We start from the raw sequence: 19,959 nt of genomic DNA, 5'->3' as shown, positions 1-19,959 counted from the left end.
TTCCAGACACTCTTCTGTAAAAACACAAGTTGTAAACCATAATTTCAGAGGTGTCAGTAATGCCCAATTCTGTTATTTTGCACCATGCGAGTGCTCTATGGCCCATGGTAGAATTACTGTTCATCAAATCCTTTGCTCGTATTCTTAGGCATTTACAGAAATATACTACAAATAACAATTTTGAATACTTTTTGATGTTGATCTGTACAATTTTATCTTTCCTCTTTGTCTTGCTCAGGTTACCAGCCATGTGACCCTCAGGTCATTTGTAACCGGGTCAGCCACGTGAACACCTGCCTGGAAGAGTTAAAGCAACTGGCTGCAAAGCGACGCTCAGAGCTGGAAGATTCACGTGAATTATGGGCCTTTTTCCAAGAGGTGGAGGAATCAGAGGCCTGGATCCGGGAAAAGACCTCCATTTTGGCCAACCAGAGCTGCGGAAAAGACCTGAGCAGCGTCCTGCGACTGCTGCACAAGCACAAAACTTTGGCTGGAGAACTGCTGGCCCGCCGAGCCCTGCTTCAGCAGACCATGAAGAAGGGCAAGCAGATCCTCACCCAGAAGAGCTTCGGTACAGCAGGAATACAAGAGCGACTGATGGAGACCAAAGCGGAGTGGAAGAGACTGGAAGACCAGGCTGCACAGAGGCTATGTAACCTACAGGAGGCAGTAGATTTTTTTCAATTCAGCACAGAGACGGACGATGTGCTAGCTTGGCTTCAAGATGCCTACCGACTTGTTTCTAGCGAGGACTTTGGACATGACGAGTACTCTACACAGTCACTCCTTAAAAAGCACAAAGGTGTGCGAGAGAGTATTGACAAACACCGTGTGCAAGTAGTGGGCCTTCGAAAACACATGGTTGGTCTGCCATTGCATTATCGGGAGCTAGATGAGGTGCGAGCACGAATGACTGAAACGGAGCAGCTCTACACAGAGGTGGCTGAAGTCGCCGTGTTGCGGCAGCAGTGGTTGCATGATGCGCTGGCTGTGTATAGCATGTTTAGTGAGGTGAACGCCTGTGAGGTGTGGATCGATGAGAAGGAGCAGTGGCTGAATAAAATGGATGTTCCAGAGAGACTAGAGGATGTAGAGGTGGTGGCACACAGGTAGGAGATCATTGGTTTCTTGCCTTCTGTGGCACCAAAAATCTATTTGGAATCTTAACGGGATGGTTCAAGCAGAAATTCTGTCTTAACTTGCTCACTTTAATATTGCTCCAAACCTGTATGCCTTTGAAGGAATTTTAAGATTCTTTACAAAGCTTTTTGCCATATAATGGACCTTTTTCACTGTGATGAATAATTTGCGTAAAAGTATATTTCGGTTTGCTTAGCATATGTGTACAGTCGAATGGTCAGCTTTTCAAATTATACTCCATTCAACTATGCATGCAGACACAGAAGTTTGGCACATGCACGCTATGACTGCATTTTCTTCAGGATTTTAGACCTATAAAGATGTCTTTATAGTCCTTCAGACTCGAGTTATACAAATGCAGGTGTCTCCTGACCTCCTTAAACTCTCACTCTTGACATGCACATCCACTGATTGTACACAGTCGCTCGATTTTTATTGACTTGAAATGTTCAAGACTTGACAAGAAAAGTAAAAAATAAGATATTATGTCTTATTTTAATAGATATTTAATAGATACATTTAGTGGGGTTTATGCTTAAATCAAGAAAAACAATTTGTCAATAGGATGTGAAAAAATAACACAATTCAAAGGGAAAAGAAGTTGATTTTTCTTACTCCATTGGAACATTGTTTTTCTTGTTGCATGCAAAAACATGCTAGATTTCTCTGAGAATATAATCATTTTTTTTTTTTACTGGAAGACAAGACAAACAATTTTTGTAAAAGGAACATGATTTTTGTAGGTTACACAATGTCTCAGCAACACTAAAATCCCCTGAAGAAGAGCCAACTTCCTGGAGGAAAAATTATACTGTTTATAGTGATTTACCATTATAATATAGTACATAGTGGGAAATAACTTACACATCTGTTTATGTTAGGTTTGAGAGCTTGGACCAGGAGATGAACAGCCTGATGGGCAGAATACTGGATGTCAATCAGATCGTCCAGCAGCTTTTAGACAGCGGCCACCCCAGTTCCACTGAAGTCAGGGGATGTCAAGACCACCTGAACAGCAGGTAACACCAACCAGATCAAGCAACCTATTTAACAATATAGTTAGTTTAAAACAAAAAAATGACAATTAATTTTAACAAATTTAACAAAGCTGTATTCAAATATCTCTGGCCAGTTTTTCTGTTTTTATTTGTTTCTTACCCCGGTACGGTATGTGTAACTAAGTTTCCTGCACTGATATGTAGTTGTTTTCAATTTAACATATTTTTTATTATAATTTTGAAATTGTTTCATCCATAAAACCCTGCACATTCCTGATACTGCTCTTGATTATCACACAATACATGGCTCTACATGGGTGTCTATAGGAAATGGGCTGCTGGTGTCACAAGCTTTCACTGAATCTAGCAAGCTGTAATAAATGTGTGAAAACTCCAGTGATCTGTTTTAGGCCGACCCTGGCATAAATGGCCTCTAACAGTGTGCTGCCATCTGCTGTGGCTGCCACATACAGTGCACTCCTGGCCCCTCTCAAAAGAGCACATTATGGGCGTACCCGAACACATGCACTCTGTGTTTTCTTCAAGCTGTAGTATTATTTGATATTTATTACCACAGTCTATTTAAAAGAGTTTTCTCTGTATTTACTTTGTATTATGTTGTTTTTGTTTGTTTGGGTGGGTGGGTCCTTGATGTATGTATGTTTTCCATGGATTGAGAATGATTCAGACTGTCATATTTTTGGAACTGAGTCAGTTTGACTATCCGTACACACGGGCAAGATGTATAGGGTTAGAAAAAATCTTGCAAGTAAAATGAATATGATAAATGAATATGATACAGATCCTTTGAAGTCCCCGTGAAATGGTTTGACAAATGTTATTTGTCTGTTCTGACACAGTATTTTGAAACATGATGTTTGGCAGAATGTATTGATCGGCTTTTTCTTCTTTTTTTTTTAAATAGCTTATAGCCTTTATTTTACAGCACAGCAAAACCATAATTTGCTACTTTTCATTGTTATTCGAAGGCAAATATACTTACCATATAATTAATGGGTAGTGGATTGGACATTCTCATTCTAGATATAATTTTATTGTACATTTTCAAATTTGACAATTTATTTTAAAGGGACAATTCACCCAAAAATGGAAATTCTGTCATTATTTACTCGCACTCACGTCATTCCAAACCTGTATGACTTTCTGTCTTCTGCAGAACACAAAAGTAGTTATTTTAAAGAATGTCGCAATCACTGATTTCCATACAATAGCAGTTGATAGTGACTCACTTTTAGGGCCCTACTTTAAGAGATATGTCATAAATGCAAAGTCAGTATGCATGCCCATGAAGTTTTTATATTTTTGTCCAAGCATGCACAAAGTCTATGTGCAACTGGGTTGGCAAAATGTGTATGCAAAGCGCTAATGGGTCAAATGCAGTTTTATTCTGAGGTTCTTCTCCGGTTATTGCACCATCTGAGTCCTATTATATACTTAATTTCCTGTCAAGCATCGTCGATATAAATGAAGAAAGCCTATTCATAAGAATTTGGTAGTGTAAAAGGGCTGTATGCAATTCATCCCCTGCTCTGTGACTGTATTGTTGCCTGCGTTGCTCCAGATCATGATGTATGTGTTGTATTTTCTCTGTCAGCCTCTCTCTGTTGGCTCTCATCCAGCTTGCTTCTTTCACATTGTTCATTGTTTTGTATTAAATATTTGTTAATTGTTTCTCTTTTTAATGTTTTATGTTTAATTTCTGTAAAGCATCCTTGAGCTTTGGAAATGTGCTTTGCAAAATACCTTTATTACTATTAATAATCAAATTGATCTATTGACACACAAATCATGGCTAGTATTCTGTCACTCACTCAAAGTTGTGTCGATGTAGTGACACTAGGAGTCTCTATAGAAATACGCCACAACAGCTGAACCATGTTAACTGAACTGCAGATGCAGGCGCAAGCAAGCTGCTGCATGCGTAGTATCAGGTGCATTAGACTGCACGTAACCTCCCCCAATGCCCAAAAGATGTCATGTAGTTCCCCACATCCCTGAGGGGGGGAGCAACATAACTAGCATGGGAGCAGGCCACACCAGCCACTGCCTTTTCTCTCTATGTTTTCTCTGCATGGAGTATTAGATTCGGCTGGGGCCATCGAACGCTATTATATGCATCAGGGAACGTGTTCTTTTCCTTTCCTATTCTTTCAGGGGGAAAATCCACATCCTGCCAAAAAGGGGAGGTCAACATGTGGCTGCGAACTCCTTCACTGAATTCACAAGCCACAGAGCTAGGGAAGAAGGACATCCAGGGTCCATGACTTCCTGAACTCGACTGGTGTTAAAAGCACATGTTTTCACCTCAGGAGAGGGGGGTACCTGAAAGAACATGGGACGAAAACGGCTCAATCCAGAGATTGTAAAATCTCACGAAAGTATTGGGGGTTTCCCAGCCCGTTGCTCTGCAGATGCCTGCCAGAGAGGTGCCATTGGTCAGTGCCCATGAGGTTGCCACACTCCTTGTAGAGTGTGCTCAAACCCGCAAGGGGCGGGCACAGCCTGGGTCTGGTAGGCCAATGCGATGGCTTCCATGATCCAGTGGGCAAGCCTCTGTTTGTGTTCCCTTTCCGCTGTCCACCAAAGCAGACAAAGAGCTGCTCAGAGCATCTAAAGCTCTGCGTGCGATAGACAGATAGATGAGAAAAGCACGCATAGGGGGCATAGGTACACCCTAGCAGCCTTATCCTCCTGAGGGACCTCCGTGTACCTTTGGGCTGCCCCACCGTCGAGGGTAGTGAGAGCGGATGAACCTGGAAGTCGGTATCAGGCAGTAAAAGGTGCCCTCCATGACTTCGTCAGTTTGTTGTGCACTTCCGGGATGTGCTCTCTGATGCAGCATTCGAGAACTCATCCTGCTCGCAAGCCCCGAAAGAGACATTAAGCTGGCCATGAGGCGAGCTGGTCTCATCTCGGAACTAAACGGGGGCAAACGACATAAAGTTGTGTGAGTGACAGAAGGGGAACTGCTGATTTTGAATGAAGCTGCATCCACACCACTAGGTGTCACTATAAGTCCAAAATGACATGAACAAAGAGTTACTGAGTGCACCTTTAAAAAAGCACCCAAAAGTGTGAAAAAATAATCCAACGTATCCCAAGTCTTCTAAAGGCATGCGATAACTTTGTATGATGAAGAGACTGAATTTTAAATGGTAATTCATTTAAAAAAAAAAAAAAAAAATCAATGATAAAATAATGTAAACAGCGCTAAAAATTCATTATGGTGTCGTGAATAAAATAATTTTTGGGAGAACTATTTCTGTAAAGTCCACTGAAAATGTGTTTAATTGCTAAAAGTACGTCAACTTTTTGGAGTACACTAGCATAAAGATGATTTCAAATCTAACAGACATGGACTTAAAGACAAAACATTTTTGGTCTTTACAATTTGTATTTTATTTCAATCACTACAGACAATGACAAATGAAATACAGACAATAAAAAAAATTGCTAAAATTATTTATTTGTACATATCACAGGTGGAACCGCATCGTCGAGCTGGTTGAGCAGAAGAAAGATCACATGGACTCGATCCTACGAATTCAGAACTACTTACTGGAATGCACAGAGATTAAATCCCAGATTCAGGAAAAGCGGAAAGCCATAGATGCCACACAGTATGTGGGCAGTGACCTGGGAAGTGTGCTGGCCCTGCAGCGCCGGCTCTCCACCATGGAGGGTGCTCTTGCGGTTCTCGAGCCCAAACTCATTCACCTCCAGGAGGAGGCAGAGCAACTTGTGACATCACATCCAGACAAGACAGTGGACATCCTGGTTCCCTTCGAGGGCATCAGCGTGGAGTGGGAGGAACTGAAACAGACGTTGCAAGGTTGTGAGGACTCCTTAACTGTCGCTGGTCGCTTGCAACAGTTCATTCAAGACTTGGACTCGTTCCTCACCTGGCTAGTGCAAACCCAAACTGCTGCTGCCTCAGATGAGCTTCCCAATGTTTTAGAGGATGCAGAGCGGCTAATAAACCAACACGCCATGCTCAAGGAGGAGATAGGAAGATATGAAGAGGACTATGAGCGCCTTCAGGCTGTGAACGACTTCTTGGAGTCCGAGGAAGCCCCATTACCTCATGGAGCCCTGCAGCAGTGGCTGCACAAGCTGGACGTGGGCTGGAACAAGTTGCTGGAGATGTGGGAGAGCAGAAGAGAGGTGCTGGTGCAAGCTCATATCTTTCATCTCTTCCTGAGGGATGTCAAGCAGGCCGAGGCCTTCCTCAATAACCAGGTGAAGCCTATCATCACACTAATGCCAATTGCACAACTGATGCATAACATTTAAAAAATATATTTTTTGGATCATACAAAATGGTAAAATGTTTGTGTTTGTTTTATTTAGAAGAATGGTAAGTGTATGTAATTTCTACACCTTAAGCAACACAGTTTGAGACATTATTTTTTTTGAAACACTATAAGAAACATATGACATTACGGCAGTCTTTTTCTCAGGATAAAAATCGAAAGATATAACAAATATGAAAAGTGACATACATAGATGGAATTCCTTCTCTCTCCTTAGCCTCAGTCATAGAATTGACTCTGTAAAGATGAAAACATCCTTCCACGATATCTCTAATTATTTCAAGCACTCCCTGTAGAAGTTTCCTCAAAACAATGGTCCGAATTGAACAAAATAATTTCCAGATTAATTTGGCAAGGTAAAAAACCCAGGGTCAAATTCAAAACTCTACAGCTCCCAACGGAAGTAGGAGGAATGGCATTACCTAATTTTAGGGATTATTTTTATGCAGCTCAAACTAAACCATTCATTGATATATGTAACCCAACATATCATGCAAGGTGGAAAGATATGGAACTTTCAGTAATGAATGATCCCCCAATTTACGCAGTATTAGCATATACAAATTTGCGAATATTTATAGATAAGGTGCAAAACCCATGGATTAAAGCCCAATTTAAAATCTGGAATACGATAAGAGAAGAATATAATCTGATTCATAAACTACAAATAATTCAGTGGTGTGCCAATGATCCTGAATTCAAGCCTAATATAATCGATCATAGATTTAAATCCTGGATTACATAAGGAATAACAACATTCTACTCCCTTACAAAAAAGGGACACTTAAAAGTCTTTGAAAGCTTGAAGAAAGAATATTGCCTTAAGAAATCTGATTTTTATAGATATCTTCAAATACGTAATCATTTTGAACATAACATTAAAAATAAAACAGACCTTGATGACCCAATATTGAGGATATTTATAGGTGCCTACCAAGAAGATCCAAATAAGGGTGTTATAATCTACATTTTATAAAGCCCTTAGGATAAAAAAAAATCCCACTCTAAAGAAAAATGGGAAAAAGAAGGTAATTTTCTCATATCAAATGATGAGTGGCTTGATGTATGTAAACTCCCATGGAAATGTACTAATTGTCACATATGGTGGGAGTTCGGGTGGAAGTGCCTTATCCGATTTTTTATAACACCAAAACAGAAAGCACCTATTGGGGGGTTACTAAATGTTGGAGACAGTGCGGATTTAGAGAAGCCAACCACTGGCATATATTCTGGGAGTGTCCAGTGATAAAACCTTTCTGGGCGGAGCTTCATAAAGCATTGGAAAGCATATTTAACACTGTCCTGCCTTTACAGTTTTCCACATTATTTTTAGGAAATGCTGATTTCCAGGCAAGAAGGCCTGATGAATATTTATTTTGTATTTTAACGACGGCTGTTAAAAAGGCGCTCACAAGGCGTTAATTGCTTCCTGAACCCCCCACAATACGAGAGTGGATGATATAGTAAATTACATTTATGTTATGGAAAAGATTACTTTTCCCCTTCGTCTTCAGAAAAATGTGTTTATTAAAATCTGGACCATGTGGGTCGAATATGTAAGTCAATTACGACCAGATTTTGTGGAGGTATTGAACAAATTACCCTTTAAGGTAAACGTATCTATTTGCTTGGTTGTTTGTGTATTAGCCCTTAAGTACATACTCTGTACATAGCCAGAGAGCCTGCATACTTTTTTCGCTACCCTTGCACACCTAGGGGAATACCATGCATTGGGAACGTACTCACTCTCTCCCGCAGTCGCTACCACAGACTAAGAATCCTCAAGTACCAATCTTCAGTATGGACTATTTTGTACACACTTTCCATGTGTTGTGTTTTTTTTTTTTTTTTTTTTCATTTTGGTATTATATTGGATTATTATATATTATATATATATATATATATATATATATATATATATATATATATATATATATAAAAACTGGATGTCAGAGGAAAAATACAACTACTTTTGTTTTGAAACATGTGCTGATGTGTATGCTGCTACACAAAAATAAAGAAGAAAAAAAAATCTAAAGACATCTTATTTGTTATTTTTCTTTCCTATGGGTTCAGATTTAGCAGGGAATTAGCAGATGAGTTCATCTGAGTGAAGGCTTGGGGTCACATCTATTAATGTCATTGGCATCAGGGCAGTTATAGGTCATTGCTCAGTTTTTATTCTGAGACATTTGCTGCCTTTATGTCGGGGCAAAAGAATCTTAAATGCTGTTTAAATGTCAAAGGACATGCATTTCATCAGCCCTGTCTGGGTGTATGTCATAAGCTGCGCCTGTACTGGTTTGCTTAAAGCCGGAGTGGCTTATGGCTGATGCCTGCAGGCACAGAATAAGAACCCTCTATATCCTCATTTAATACATGCCACTGAGTGTGAGCTGGTTTGCACTGAGCACTTCTGCATGGGAACATTGTCAGTAGAACTGAACAATTGAAGATTAGGTTTTTAAGGACAGAATCATTACCAATGTTTATTTTGCTTCCATCACACACAAAAAAGTAACAAGTACCATGGTATTAACATAATTTTGGACATGGTTTCATGGTAAAGCTTTGGAATTCGAACATGTATTCTGAAAATCTAGACATGTACCATTATAATACCATAGACATATATCAGGTTTTTCTTTTTTTTTTTTTTTTTACTTGTATTATTAAAGTTACATGTAATGTATATGTAACATGGTAAAACTTTGTTGTTGTTGTTTTGGTCATGTGCCATGGCAATACTATTACTGTTTTAAAATGTACCATGATAATACCATGTTTTGGACATCTGAAATGGTAATATCATATTGCTGTTGTTTTTTACTTTTACCATTGTTATTTCATGTAATCAATATGTAACATGGTAATTTTGGCCATGTATCATGGTAATGCTATTCCTTTGGACATCTAACAAGGAAATATCATATTGTTTTGTAATTACGTTTTTTTTTTTTTGGTAATTCCATTTAATAGATATGTAACATGGTAATTCCATATATCTATTTTGGTCATGTACCATGGCAATATCATGTTTGTGACTTTTACCATTGAAATACCATGGCATTCAGTGAAATACCTATGATGTAATCATTTACTACCATTGTAATTTGCCACAATACTGTTTAGTTAAAGCATTGTATAGCTGGCAAATTATTAGATTACTGGATGTTTGCACAAAACAAAAACAGAAGACAGGACAGGTTCAGTTAGCTTTGTGTTAGACAATTTTGTGTGGAGTCACCACAGACGTATATGGAGCATTGGTGTTTTTTCAGATTGTTTGTTATTGCAGTACCAACAATGGCTTGTATTCATTATGGATATATGCTTGTAGTGTAACTGATCCACAAGCATAATTTTTGATGCACTCTCTGTTTTTCACCCTGTCCTTACCCACCCTCCTGTCCTTAGGAGTCAGCGTTAGCCCATGTGAAGCTCCCAACCACAGTGGAGGCAGTGGAGGCAGCTATTAAGAAACACAAGGACTTTACCACCACCATGGAACTCAACCTGCACCGCATTAAAGCTGTCATAGAGGCAGGAGAGAGCCTCATCAGCCAGAACAACATCTATTCAGAGCGGATCAGAGAGAGAGTGGACCTACTCGCCAACAGGTCAGAATCAAAATATCTGTATTGATTTTTATACCTTACAGAGCTTCATCATTCTCATGAAACTTTCAGGATTTTGTGTTATTATTTTTACAATTTTATTTGAAAAGGTTACTGCCAAATTTTCAAGAATCTTTGAGAAATCGTATTTTCTCACATTAGGCCAAAAGTACAGTACCAGGACTGTAAGGGGAACAGTCGTTTTTTAACTACTAACCCCAAACCTTTATATGTGGTTTGCAATTACAGCCTTACAGATTGTACCAATAGTTAATTATTGTAACTAAGCCTAAATCGCCACAGTATTTCAACAGTAAGCTTGAAATTCTCACAGTTCACCTGTAATTTTAATCGATAAAAATAAATTCTGATAGCATCATGTGCTTTGTAAATAATATATATTAATAACCCATTACATTTATTTTTGAAAACTTGTTTTGTGCCAAACCTGTTACATTCAGAAGGTTGAAATAGCAAAAATGTCTAATAACTGCCTTAACTAGTAAATATCATTGCAATCCCCACATTATACACAGTTGATATGTTTGTCCCAATAAAACAAACAAAAACAAATCTGCAAAAAACGGATTATTGTGATTTTCATTTTGAAATTATATATTGTGCTGGTGGCCAATATAGGTAAAACCAGTAGTTTAAATTGCAGAGATTAATTGAGGGGACCCTAGTTTGGGAGCAAAGTTGAATATCAGGTTAGCGAAAACTGCAGGATGTTTTGGATGTATGGAGTCTGTTACGGTCTGTTACGGGCCAGTCAACCTTATGTTTTAAACTAAGGCCCTGCTATTAAACACAGTTAAAAATAATTCTGAGAAATGAAAGGCTTTCTAATTGTTACTGTATGTGTGTGTGCCTCACAGAGGGAACCAGAATCGAAAACTTGGTCAGCAGTGGCTTCAGAAACTGAATGACCAGTGGGAACTCCAGAGGTTTCAACAAGACTGCCATGAGGTAAGTTGTACAAACTGAGTACGATACTTTATTACACTTTCTTAAGACACAATAACAGTGTCATACTTATTATATTAATTTTATTTAATTTTAGAATGTATGTGAGAAATAATTTTTAAACCAAGAGGTGCTTGCAGGTGGATTCTACTGTCAGTTTTACAGTTTATTGGTGATATTCCAAACTGCATGTTTTTTAAACAGATTTGCACTTAAGGGGACATTATAAAATACATAACTACTATAAAATATTGTACAACAAGTATTTCTATCATGAAAACATCCTGGTTACTTCCGTAACCTCCATTCCCTGATGGAGGGAACGAGATGTTGTGTCGATGTAGTGACACTAAGGGTCCCGTACAAAAACGCCACAACTAGCTGAACTGGGTTACGTGGATCGGCAGTGCGAGATGGGCAGACTGCTGTGGACACAGAGGAAGACACCGCGGAGACCACACCCCACCCAGAGAGGGGTGGGGAGTATTAAGTTGAAATACATCACATGGTCTTGCTGAGTCTAGTCTGAAGTATGTCATGTGGAGAAGTCCCATGGTAGGTCCTGCCCAATGGGGGAGGAGGCTCTACGAGCATGGAGACTAGGGCAGAGGGATCTCTGCCCAAGGAAGATGCAGTTTGCGAACAGGGAAACGTTTTTCAGCAGAATATACGTCAAAAGGGGTTGCCTATGGGGAACCAATACATGCGGAGCACCTATCCCAGTACGGGGTGTAGTTAGCACAAGTACTGGGCTGGCAGTGATTTTCTCCGCAAACTCTCCGCAGAGCTAGGAGGAAATCAACCAGGGAACACATCTGTGAACACTGCTGGGAATCAACAAGGCACATCTTCAGATTAAGGGAGTTGAAAGGTGCTAGGCGCAAGCGGTATACAAGGCCGGTCGACCCGGACTTACCCGTTCAGTCCTGCTAAGACACGGGACGAGACCAGCTCAACCCGGAGATTGTAGAATCTCGCAAAAGCGTTGGTGTAGCCCAGCCCGCTGCTCTGCAAATATCATCTAGGTGCACCACTGGTCAGAGCCCAGGAGGCCACCACACTCCTGGTGGAATGGGCTCGTAGCCTGGTAGGCAACAGCTATGGCGTTGATGATCCAGTGGGAAATCCTCCGTTTGGAGACAGCGCTTCCTTTCCGTTGTCCACCAAAGCAGACAAAGAGCTGCTCAGGGATCCTAAAGCTCTGCGTGCGATCCAAATAGATGTGTAAAGCACGCACCGGACACAGCAACGCTAAGGCTGGGTCTGCCTCCTCTTGGGGCAGCGCTTGCAGGTTCACCACTTGGTCCCTGAAAGGGGTCGTGGGAACCTTGGGCATATAGCCAGGTCGGGGTCTCAGGATCACATGAGAGTAGCCCGGACCGAACTCCAGGCACGTTTTGCTGAAAGAGAACGCTTACAGGTCCCCTACCGTCTTGATGTAGGTGAGTGCCGTCAGGAGGGCAATCTTCAAGGAGAGTGCCTTAAGCTCTACTGACTCTAAGGGCTCGAAGGCTTGACTACGAAGAGGTCCCATGAGGGAACGAGGCATGGTCTGGTGGGATTCAACCTCCTTGCACCTCTCAGGAACCTGATAATCATAATAAAGACTTGCCGTCCACTGTGTCGTGGTGTGAAGCTATGGCAGGTACGTGCACCTTCAAGGTGGAGGGGGACAGCCCCTCCAACCTCTCCTGCAGAAAGGAAAGCACTTAGCCGACTGCGCATCTCTGGGGGTCTTCGTGTCGTTCACTTAGCGAACAGACACAATTTCAAGGCATACAGGCACCACGTATAGGGGCCCTAGCCTGAGTGATGGTGTCTACCACGGCAGGTGGTAGGCCACTAAGGTCTTACACGTCCCGTCCAGGGGCCAGACATGGAGGTTCCAGAGCTCTGGCCGTGGGTGCCAGATGGTGCCCCGTCCCTGAGAAAGAAGGTCCTTCCTCAAGGAATTTGCCAGATAGGGGCTGACACGAGGAGCATAAGGTCTGAGAACCAAGTCTAGGTGGGCCATTAGGGAGCCACTAGGGTGACCTGCTCCTCGTCCTCCCTGACCTTGCACAGGGTCTGTGCAAGTAGGCTCACTAGGGGAACGCATACTTGCGTAGTCCAGGCGGCCAGCTGTGTGCCAACGTGTGTATGCTGAGGGGAGCCTCAGTTAGGGCATACCATAGCAGGCAGGATGGGAGGATTCCGGGGAGGCGAACAGGTCTACCTGTGCCTGCCTGTATCGACTCCAAATTAGCTGAACCACCTGATTGTGGAGCCTCCACTCTCCTTTGCGGGTGACCTGTCATGGCAGCACGTCCACCGTGGTGTTGAGGTCACCCAGGATGTGAGTGGCTTGCAGCGATTTGAGGTGCTGCTGACTCCAGAGGAGGAGACAGTGGGTGAGTTGTGACATGCGAGGGGAGTGTAACCCGCCTTGGCGGTTGATATATGCCACCGCTGCCATGTTGTCTGTTCGGACCAACACGTGCTTGCCCTGAATCAACGGCCGGAACCTCCACAGGGCGAGCAGTATTGCCAACAACTCGAGGCAGTTGATGTGCCAATGTAGCTTCGGGCACATCCAGGTCTGTGTGCCCGTTGCATGTAACGCCCCAGCCTATCTTGGAGGCGTTGGTTGTGACCACAACGTGCCTGGAGACCTGTTCTAGGGGAACCCCTACCCGTAGAAATGTGAGGTCGTTCCAAGGGCTGCAGAGGCGGCAACAGATAAGCGTGATGGCCACGTGATGTGTGCTGTGGCGCCATGTCCTTCTCAGGACTCGAGTCCGGAGCCAGTGCTGAAGCGGTCTCATATGCATCAACCCGAGCGGTCTGGCCACTGCCGTGGATGCCATATGCCCCAGGAGCCTCTGAAATAGTTTCAGTGGGACCGCAGTCTTCTGTCTGAATGCCTTCAGATAGGTCAGCACCGACTGGGTGCAGTCATTTGTGAGGCGCGCTGTCATCAAGAGTCCATCTCCAGACCGAAAAAAGATGCTCTGAACCGGGAGGAGTTTGCTCTTTTCTCAGTTGACACAAAGCCCTTGCCGGATGAGGTGCACGAGCACCAGGACCCTGTGTGCACACAACGAGAATGTGGATCCCCACTTCCTTTAACGGGGCAAGGGGACAAGGACAGACCACAAGGGAGGCCTTTGTACTGGTATGCCCGACCCTCGAATGCTAACCACATTAAGGGTGTGTATCGAGATAGAATCGAGAATCGATCGACGCCTGGGCGGGGCCGCAGGGGCGGGCCGGGGCGGAGCCAGTGCAGCCACCGCAGGGAGATATCCTTGGCAACGTGCAGACGGGGTACAGGAACTTGAGCTGTGCTGGGGCAGGATGTGTTGAATGGCCTCCATCTGCTGCTTCACCGTCAAGAACTGCTGGGCAAAGTCCCCGGTGGTGTCGCCGAATAGGCTGGCCTGGGAAATGGGGGTGTTCAAGACGTGTGTCTTGTCGGCCTTGCGCATCTCGACCAGGTTCAGCCACAGATGGTGCTCCTGGACCAACAGTGTGGACATCGTCCGACCGACAGGTGCCGTAGGCTCTAGCCAACAGGGAAGACGTGAACCTACAGGCCTTGGACAGGAGCATCGGGTGCCAGGTGGCAGCGCTTCGCGGGCACAAGTGCACCGCAAGTGCCTTATTCACTGGGGGCATCGCAGAGTAACCCCTGGCCGCTCCTACATCAAGGGTAGTGAGGGCAGGGGAACCGAGAAATCAGGACCGGCAGAGAAAGGTGCCTCCCACAAACTCATGAGCTCCTCGTGCACTTCCGGGAAGTAAGGCACTGGGGTGGGGCGTGGCTGTGAGCGGCGCCGCGTGCCCACATACCAATCATATAGCCCCAAGGGTTCAGGGGAGAGCGGAGGTTTCCACTCTAACCCGATGCTCGCAGTGGCCCAGGAAAGCATGTCCGTCATTTCAGCGGCCGTCTGTGACTGGGCGACCACACCCGAGGGAGGAAGCCCAGCGGAGGTTTCCGTGTCAGACAGGATGAGCCCGCTCTCCGATGCTGCGCTCGAGAGCTCATCGCCTTCACGGGCACCGAATAAGAGGTCGAACTCACCCTGGGACGAGCCTGCACACTCATCCGAATGCCTAACCGGAGCAAAGGTTTGCGGGGATTTAACTGGCGGAGGTTGTCCCATTGAGGTCCCCAAATCGCCCCAGTGCTGGCTGCGCTGGCCTCATACCTGTAGGTTGAAGGACCGAGGGAGGGAGCCGCTGGGGTGGCTTGCTTTCTTAGGAAAGTGAGTGACAGATAGGGAACTTGGGCTGTCAATCGATTACACATTTTTTATCAAATTATTTACGTTGTGCCAAATAATTAACTGAATTAATCACAATTAATTGCATACATTTATTGAGAAAGGCCCCCAAATAAAAGTAATATAGATTAATAATTAAGATTATTAAAAATAAATAAGACCTAATAAATATTATAATTCAGATCATTCAAATGCATTACATCATATTGTATCATAAAGCATTAAGACAATGCAAGAAGTGGCTTTTCTATATCATTGAACATAACCCTATTACCGGTATTGGCCTACATCCATCCGCTCTATTTAAAAAAAAATGATGCATAGGATTATGTATGTGCTCGTGCATCAGATGAACGCTTTAGGAGCACCTCACTTTGATTGTGTCATGACACGCTAGTTTTTAGCGCCTCTAGTCATAAATGCTGTGTTTTTAGGATGCTGTGTCAAGTTAAACATAGTTTAAACTTTGAAATACTCATCTCGAGGTCCCTGCATTTTTTTGTGCTTGGTCAAGCTGTCTTTGAATGCAGTAACGCGTCATCTGTAGAAGGCTGTGCTGCCTGCTCGTTGGTTTGACAAGGCATGATGCATGTACAGCTGGTGTGCCACCTACTGCATCAAGGTGGTTCATCAAGCTTGAATTGCTCCTATGGTAGGAACATTAATTATTACAGAATTTAAGTACAGGTAGGAGGCTTGATAAATTGTGGTATAATTTTTTAACTTGTGATTTTTCATATAATTAATCACACTAAATTTACAGCCCTAATAAGAACTAAATAAAAACACGTAGGCTTCTCCCACAGTACCTAACTAATTGCGACTCACAAAAAACACCAAGCAATTAAAGATAAAATAATCTTTATAACAACATTAAAACCAACTTGGTTTCACTTTCTGTGGCATCACGGTTGGATAGTCCTGCCCAAAACCTTCTGTATATTAAATATTAAACATGATCAACTATCTGAGCTTTGTGGGTAAATTCATTGTTTTAAAGTAGTTGTGGACATAGTTTTTGTTCTGTACAGTTGAAGGATCTCGGTGTGGCCTAACCCTGCAGGTTTATTTAGGCTTTGCCTGTTCTTGTCTTCTCATGTTCAATAATTCAGCAGGTCTCTGCATCACTTATTCAGCCAAGAAAGAGAACTTCAGCAGTTTGTGTGTTCACTGCAGGGCTGAGGGACAGATCTCTGCCTTCACTAAAAGCTATCAAACATGTGTGGACACTGAGAACAGAGTGCTAAGAGAACATGCCTGTAATTGCTGCTTATGACGAATGCAGTCCTGTGCTTACTCATGCTGTAGCTCTTCAATGGATCAGAGCTTGTCCCATGCACACCACCATGTTTGGGGAAAGTTTTTTGTCATATAGTGTATAAACAGCATAGTGTGTTTTTCTTCATAGGCAGGTGGTATTTAGAATGGCATACAACCTACAATTTTTGAAAGTAGTATGCAATATGTATGTATACAGTATCCAAATGTTCTGTACAGATGGAACACTTGAATGACAAAAATATGCATAAATGTGCAATTTCCAAAAAATGTACTATACAACCAGTGTACATTAAGTTCAGTAATGTATACAATATTTGCACAAATGCAATACTGAATGCAAAACCATATTTATTTCTGAAATTATAAATGGACACTACTTGCTGAATTAAACATGTAACATAGTATACATTTAGCATACTACTGTCTGAAACATTTATCATTGCTTACTACATTACGTACTGTTTTACATAATATAAAAAAAAAAATAGCAGGCAGTTTTTTTTTTTTTTTCCCTTTTCTCCCAATTTGGAATGTCCTTGGGTTGGTGTAGTGACTCACCACAATCCGGGTGCCGGAGGACGAATCTCAGCTGTCTCCACATCTGAAACCATCAACTTAAGTATCTTAAGGCGGGTACACTGATTTTGGCCATGATTCTGCCGTTTGAGACAAATTTCAGGAATCCTAAAGGATTTCTGTCGTCGCAGGGCAAAATCGGCAATCTTACAACGTTCAGTGTGACATGTTCACAGATGGCCAATTAATAGCCTTTGTGATGATCTGTAGCCTCTGACAAAGTTTAGGCAGTGTCGGAAATTTAGCATCATAGCCGTATAGTGTGACTGCTATTACGACGGCCAGATGAGATATTCCGCTCCTCTCTCGCACCCCAATTCACTTGGAAAGAAACCTGTTCTGTGTCTGCACCACCATAGCAACATGTGTGCCCAGTTATCACCCTACTCAAGCACTTTTAATGTTTTTTCCTCTGTTAATTGTATATAAAATATTTTAATAAATAAATAGGCACTCGCCTTTATCACATGGCTCGCTGAGCATGTTACATGGAGACCCACTCCATCCAACGCGGCATCTACACAGAACTCACCATGTGCCCCAACTAGAGCGAACCACATTATAGTGATCACGAGGAGGTTATCCCATGTGACTCTACCCTCCCTAGCAACCGGGCCATTTTGGTTGCTTAGGAGACCTGGTTGGAGTCACTCCGCATGCCTTGAGATTTGAACTTGTGAACTCCAGGGGTGGTTGCCAACCTCTTTACCACTGAGCTACCCAGGCCCCCTACAATTTAGCAAATTTCAAAATATCTCACAATTATAAAAGTATAGTAATTGTTTTGGTTCACAATATATCGAAATTCGATATATCGTCCCATATCTAGTACATATTGTACACTTTTTTTTCTTCTTTTTTTTTATTTAATGTTTATTTGACAGGGACAAATGCATAAAACATTGCTTTATAAAGAATACAAAGTAGATGCCATGCATACAGGTTTCTAGCCATGACTAATTTGCAACCCCTGTCCCAGGTTAGGCTTTTAAAATTAAAACAAAAATTACAGAGTATTGAGTTTAAAATTTATAACTATGAAAATACATACAATAAATACATCCCATACATGAAATAAGATATGGGCTTAAGTGGATGTAGAAATCACTATAAACAGAGTTTAGACACATTTAACAATACAAGAAGACAAAAGTGTGCATATGTCTGTTCGTGCTAACATATGCAACATTATGTTTGTATGCATTGTGTTGTATCCTATACAGTCAGTGTTCACAGAGTTGTTTCAGTTTCAGCCATTGCTTTAAATGTGTATTAAAAACCTTGAGTTCTGTCAATGTTTCAGAAGTAGTAAGGATATTATGGTAGTGTGCTGTTTTGAACATACACTACAATGTGACACTTAACTGGGTGTTTGCTCGTAACGGTGTAGTAAACCATCAGCCTACTTGATAATTGATTCTCGTGCCCCTGGTTGGTGATTAGCTCTTCCTTGGATCTATTGCCTCACTTTCCCCGGGGACCCTTTGAGAAATACCATGATTGACCTAAATGGCTTTATGGAGGACAGCACAGCGTCCCTTATGAGGGTGTGCCAAGTAGAATTATGTAAGCAATTTTTCATAATGTATACGATTTTAAACTGGCTCTGTAGATCTCCATATTGTGATCTGACAGATTGACAGACAGGTTCCATTGTTGTACTGTTTTTTGGTGTTCTGTTTCTCCCCTCCCTCTGCTACATTCGCCTATTCTTATTCGTTTCCCTGGATTGAAGAGTCTTTGTCCTTGTGACGCCTGGATCTACGTAGGCTCTCTCTCCCTCTCCTGGCTCTCTCCCCCTCCCTCCCCATTGCTCCCTTGCTTTCAGTCTATCTGTCTGTCCACATGTTTTTCGCTTGCGTTTGGATGCTGCAGCGGGTGAATCTGGGTCTTTCAGCTCAGGGAGAGTATTGAGTCAAGCTTATATTGCAAAACAGGAGGAGTGGTGAAAGGAGGGCAGCACAGGACTGAAAGAAGACTATATGGATTTGTTTGAGATTCAAGACGCAGCACAAACGGGGTGAAGGGTATGTCTGGATCGCTCAGAGCAGAGAAGAATAAAAAATAAATAGGTCCCCATATCCTCCCTCCTGACTCTCCAACACCCCCTCCCCCCCCCCCCCCATCTCTCTCTCTCTCACTCTCTCTCTTTCTCTCTCACTTTTTCCCTCTCTCCCTCTCTTTCTCACTGTAGCTAGCATTTGTAACATCAATAATCACCCCTACTGGGCTCATTTTTCTCCTCGCTCCTTCAGACCGCTGTATAGGCTCAGTGCAGACTCTGAAGATTTCAAGTCTTTGAAGCTTTTGGGGGAATTTCAATATTTTTGACTAGGATGCACTCCACTTTTTTTCAATGGATTTAGCACAGCCAAAAATAGTGTTTGCGGAGTTCTCTTCACAGTGCTATGTCTTGAATAGTTTATCAGTGCTGTGTGCAGACTGTACTTGTGTGTGTATTGCTGCTCACCTGGACTGCAGGTGAACAATGTGGATTTGGGAACTTGACTGACAGAGTTTTCACAACTTAAATAAGGTGGTTATTAATTTAAGATATTTTATAATATGTGGGTCGTTGACAAATTACTTGTCTGATTTTTCCAAACATCAAGATTTTTTGTTAAACTGGTAACACTTTAAAATAAAGTTGTATTTGTTAATATTAGTAAATGCATTAGGTATCAACATTTGTTTTACTAATATTAATAAATACTGTAAAAGTATTGTTCTTTGTTAGTTCATGTGAAATATTACATTTACTAATGTTAATGAATACAAA

At 42.2% G+C, this 19,959-nt stretch overlaps 1 protein-coding gene across 3 annotated transcripts in view; it reads left to right on the top strand.

Moving 5' to 3' along the window:
* LOC127622886 (spectrin beta chain, non-erythrocytic 4-like) overlaps positions 1–19,959 on the top strand; it is a 119,587-nt gene that overhangs the window by 44,080 nt on the left and 55,548 nt on the right. For all 3 annotated transcript variants that reach the window (XM_052097019.1, XM_052097018.1, XM_052097017.1), the window contains exons 13-17: positions 239–1,109; positions 2,022–2,159; positions 5,642–6,398; positions 9,890–10,092; positions 10,968–11,058. In XM_052097019.1, the coding sequence (XP_051952979.1) occupies positions 239–1,109; positions 2,022–2,159; positions 5,642–6,398; positions 9,890–10,092; positions 10,968–11,058 (2,060 nt within the window). The remainder of the gene's footprint in view (positions 1–238; positions 1,110–2,021; positions 2,160–5,641; positions 6,399–9,889; positions 10,093–10,967; positions 11,059–19,959) is intronic.

Source organism: Xyrauchen texanus, chromosome 29 (assembly GCF_025860055.1).
Source record: "Xyrauchen texanus isolate HMW12.3.18 chromosome 29, RBS_HiC_50CHRs, whole genome shotgun sequence".
Classification (NCBI taxonomy): domain Eukaryota; kingdom Metazoa; phylum Chordata; class Actinopteri; order Cypriniformes; family Catostomidae; genus Xyrauchen; species Xyrauchen texanus.
The sequence above is the reverse complement of the archived record's forward strand: the minus strand, read 5'-3'. Positions and strand labels throughout refer to the sequence as shown.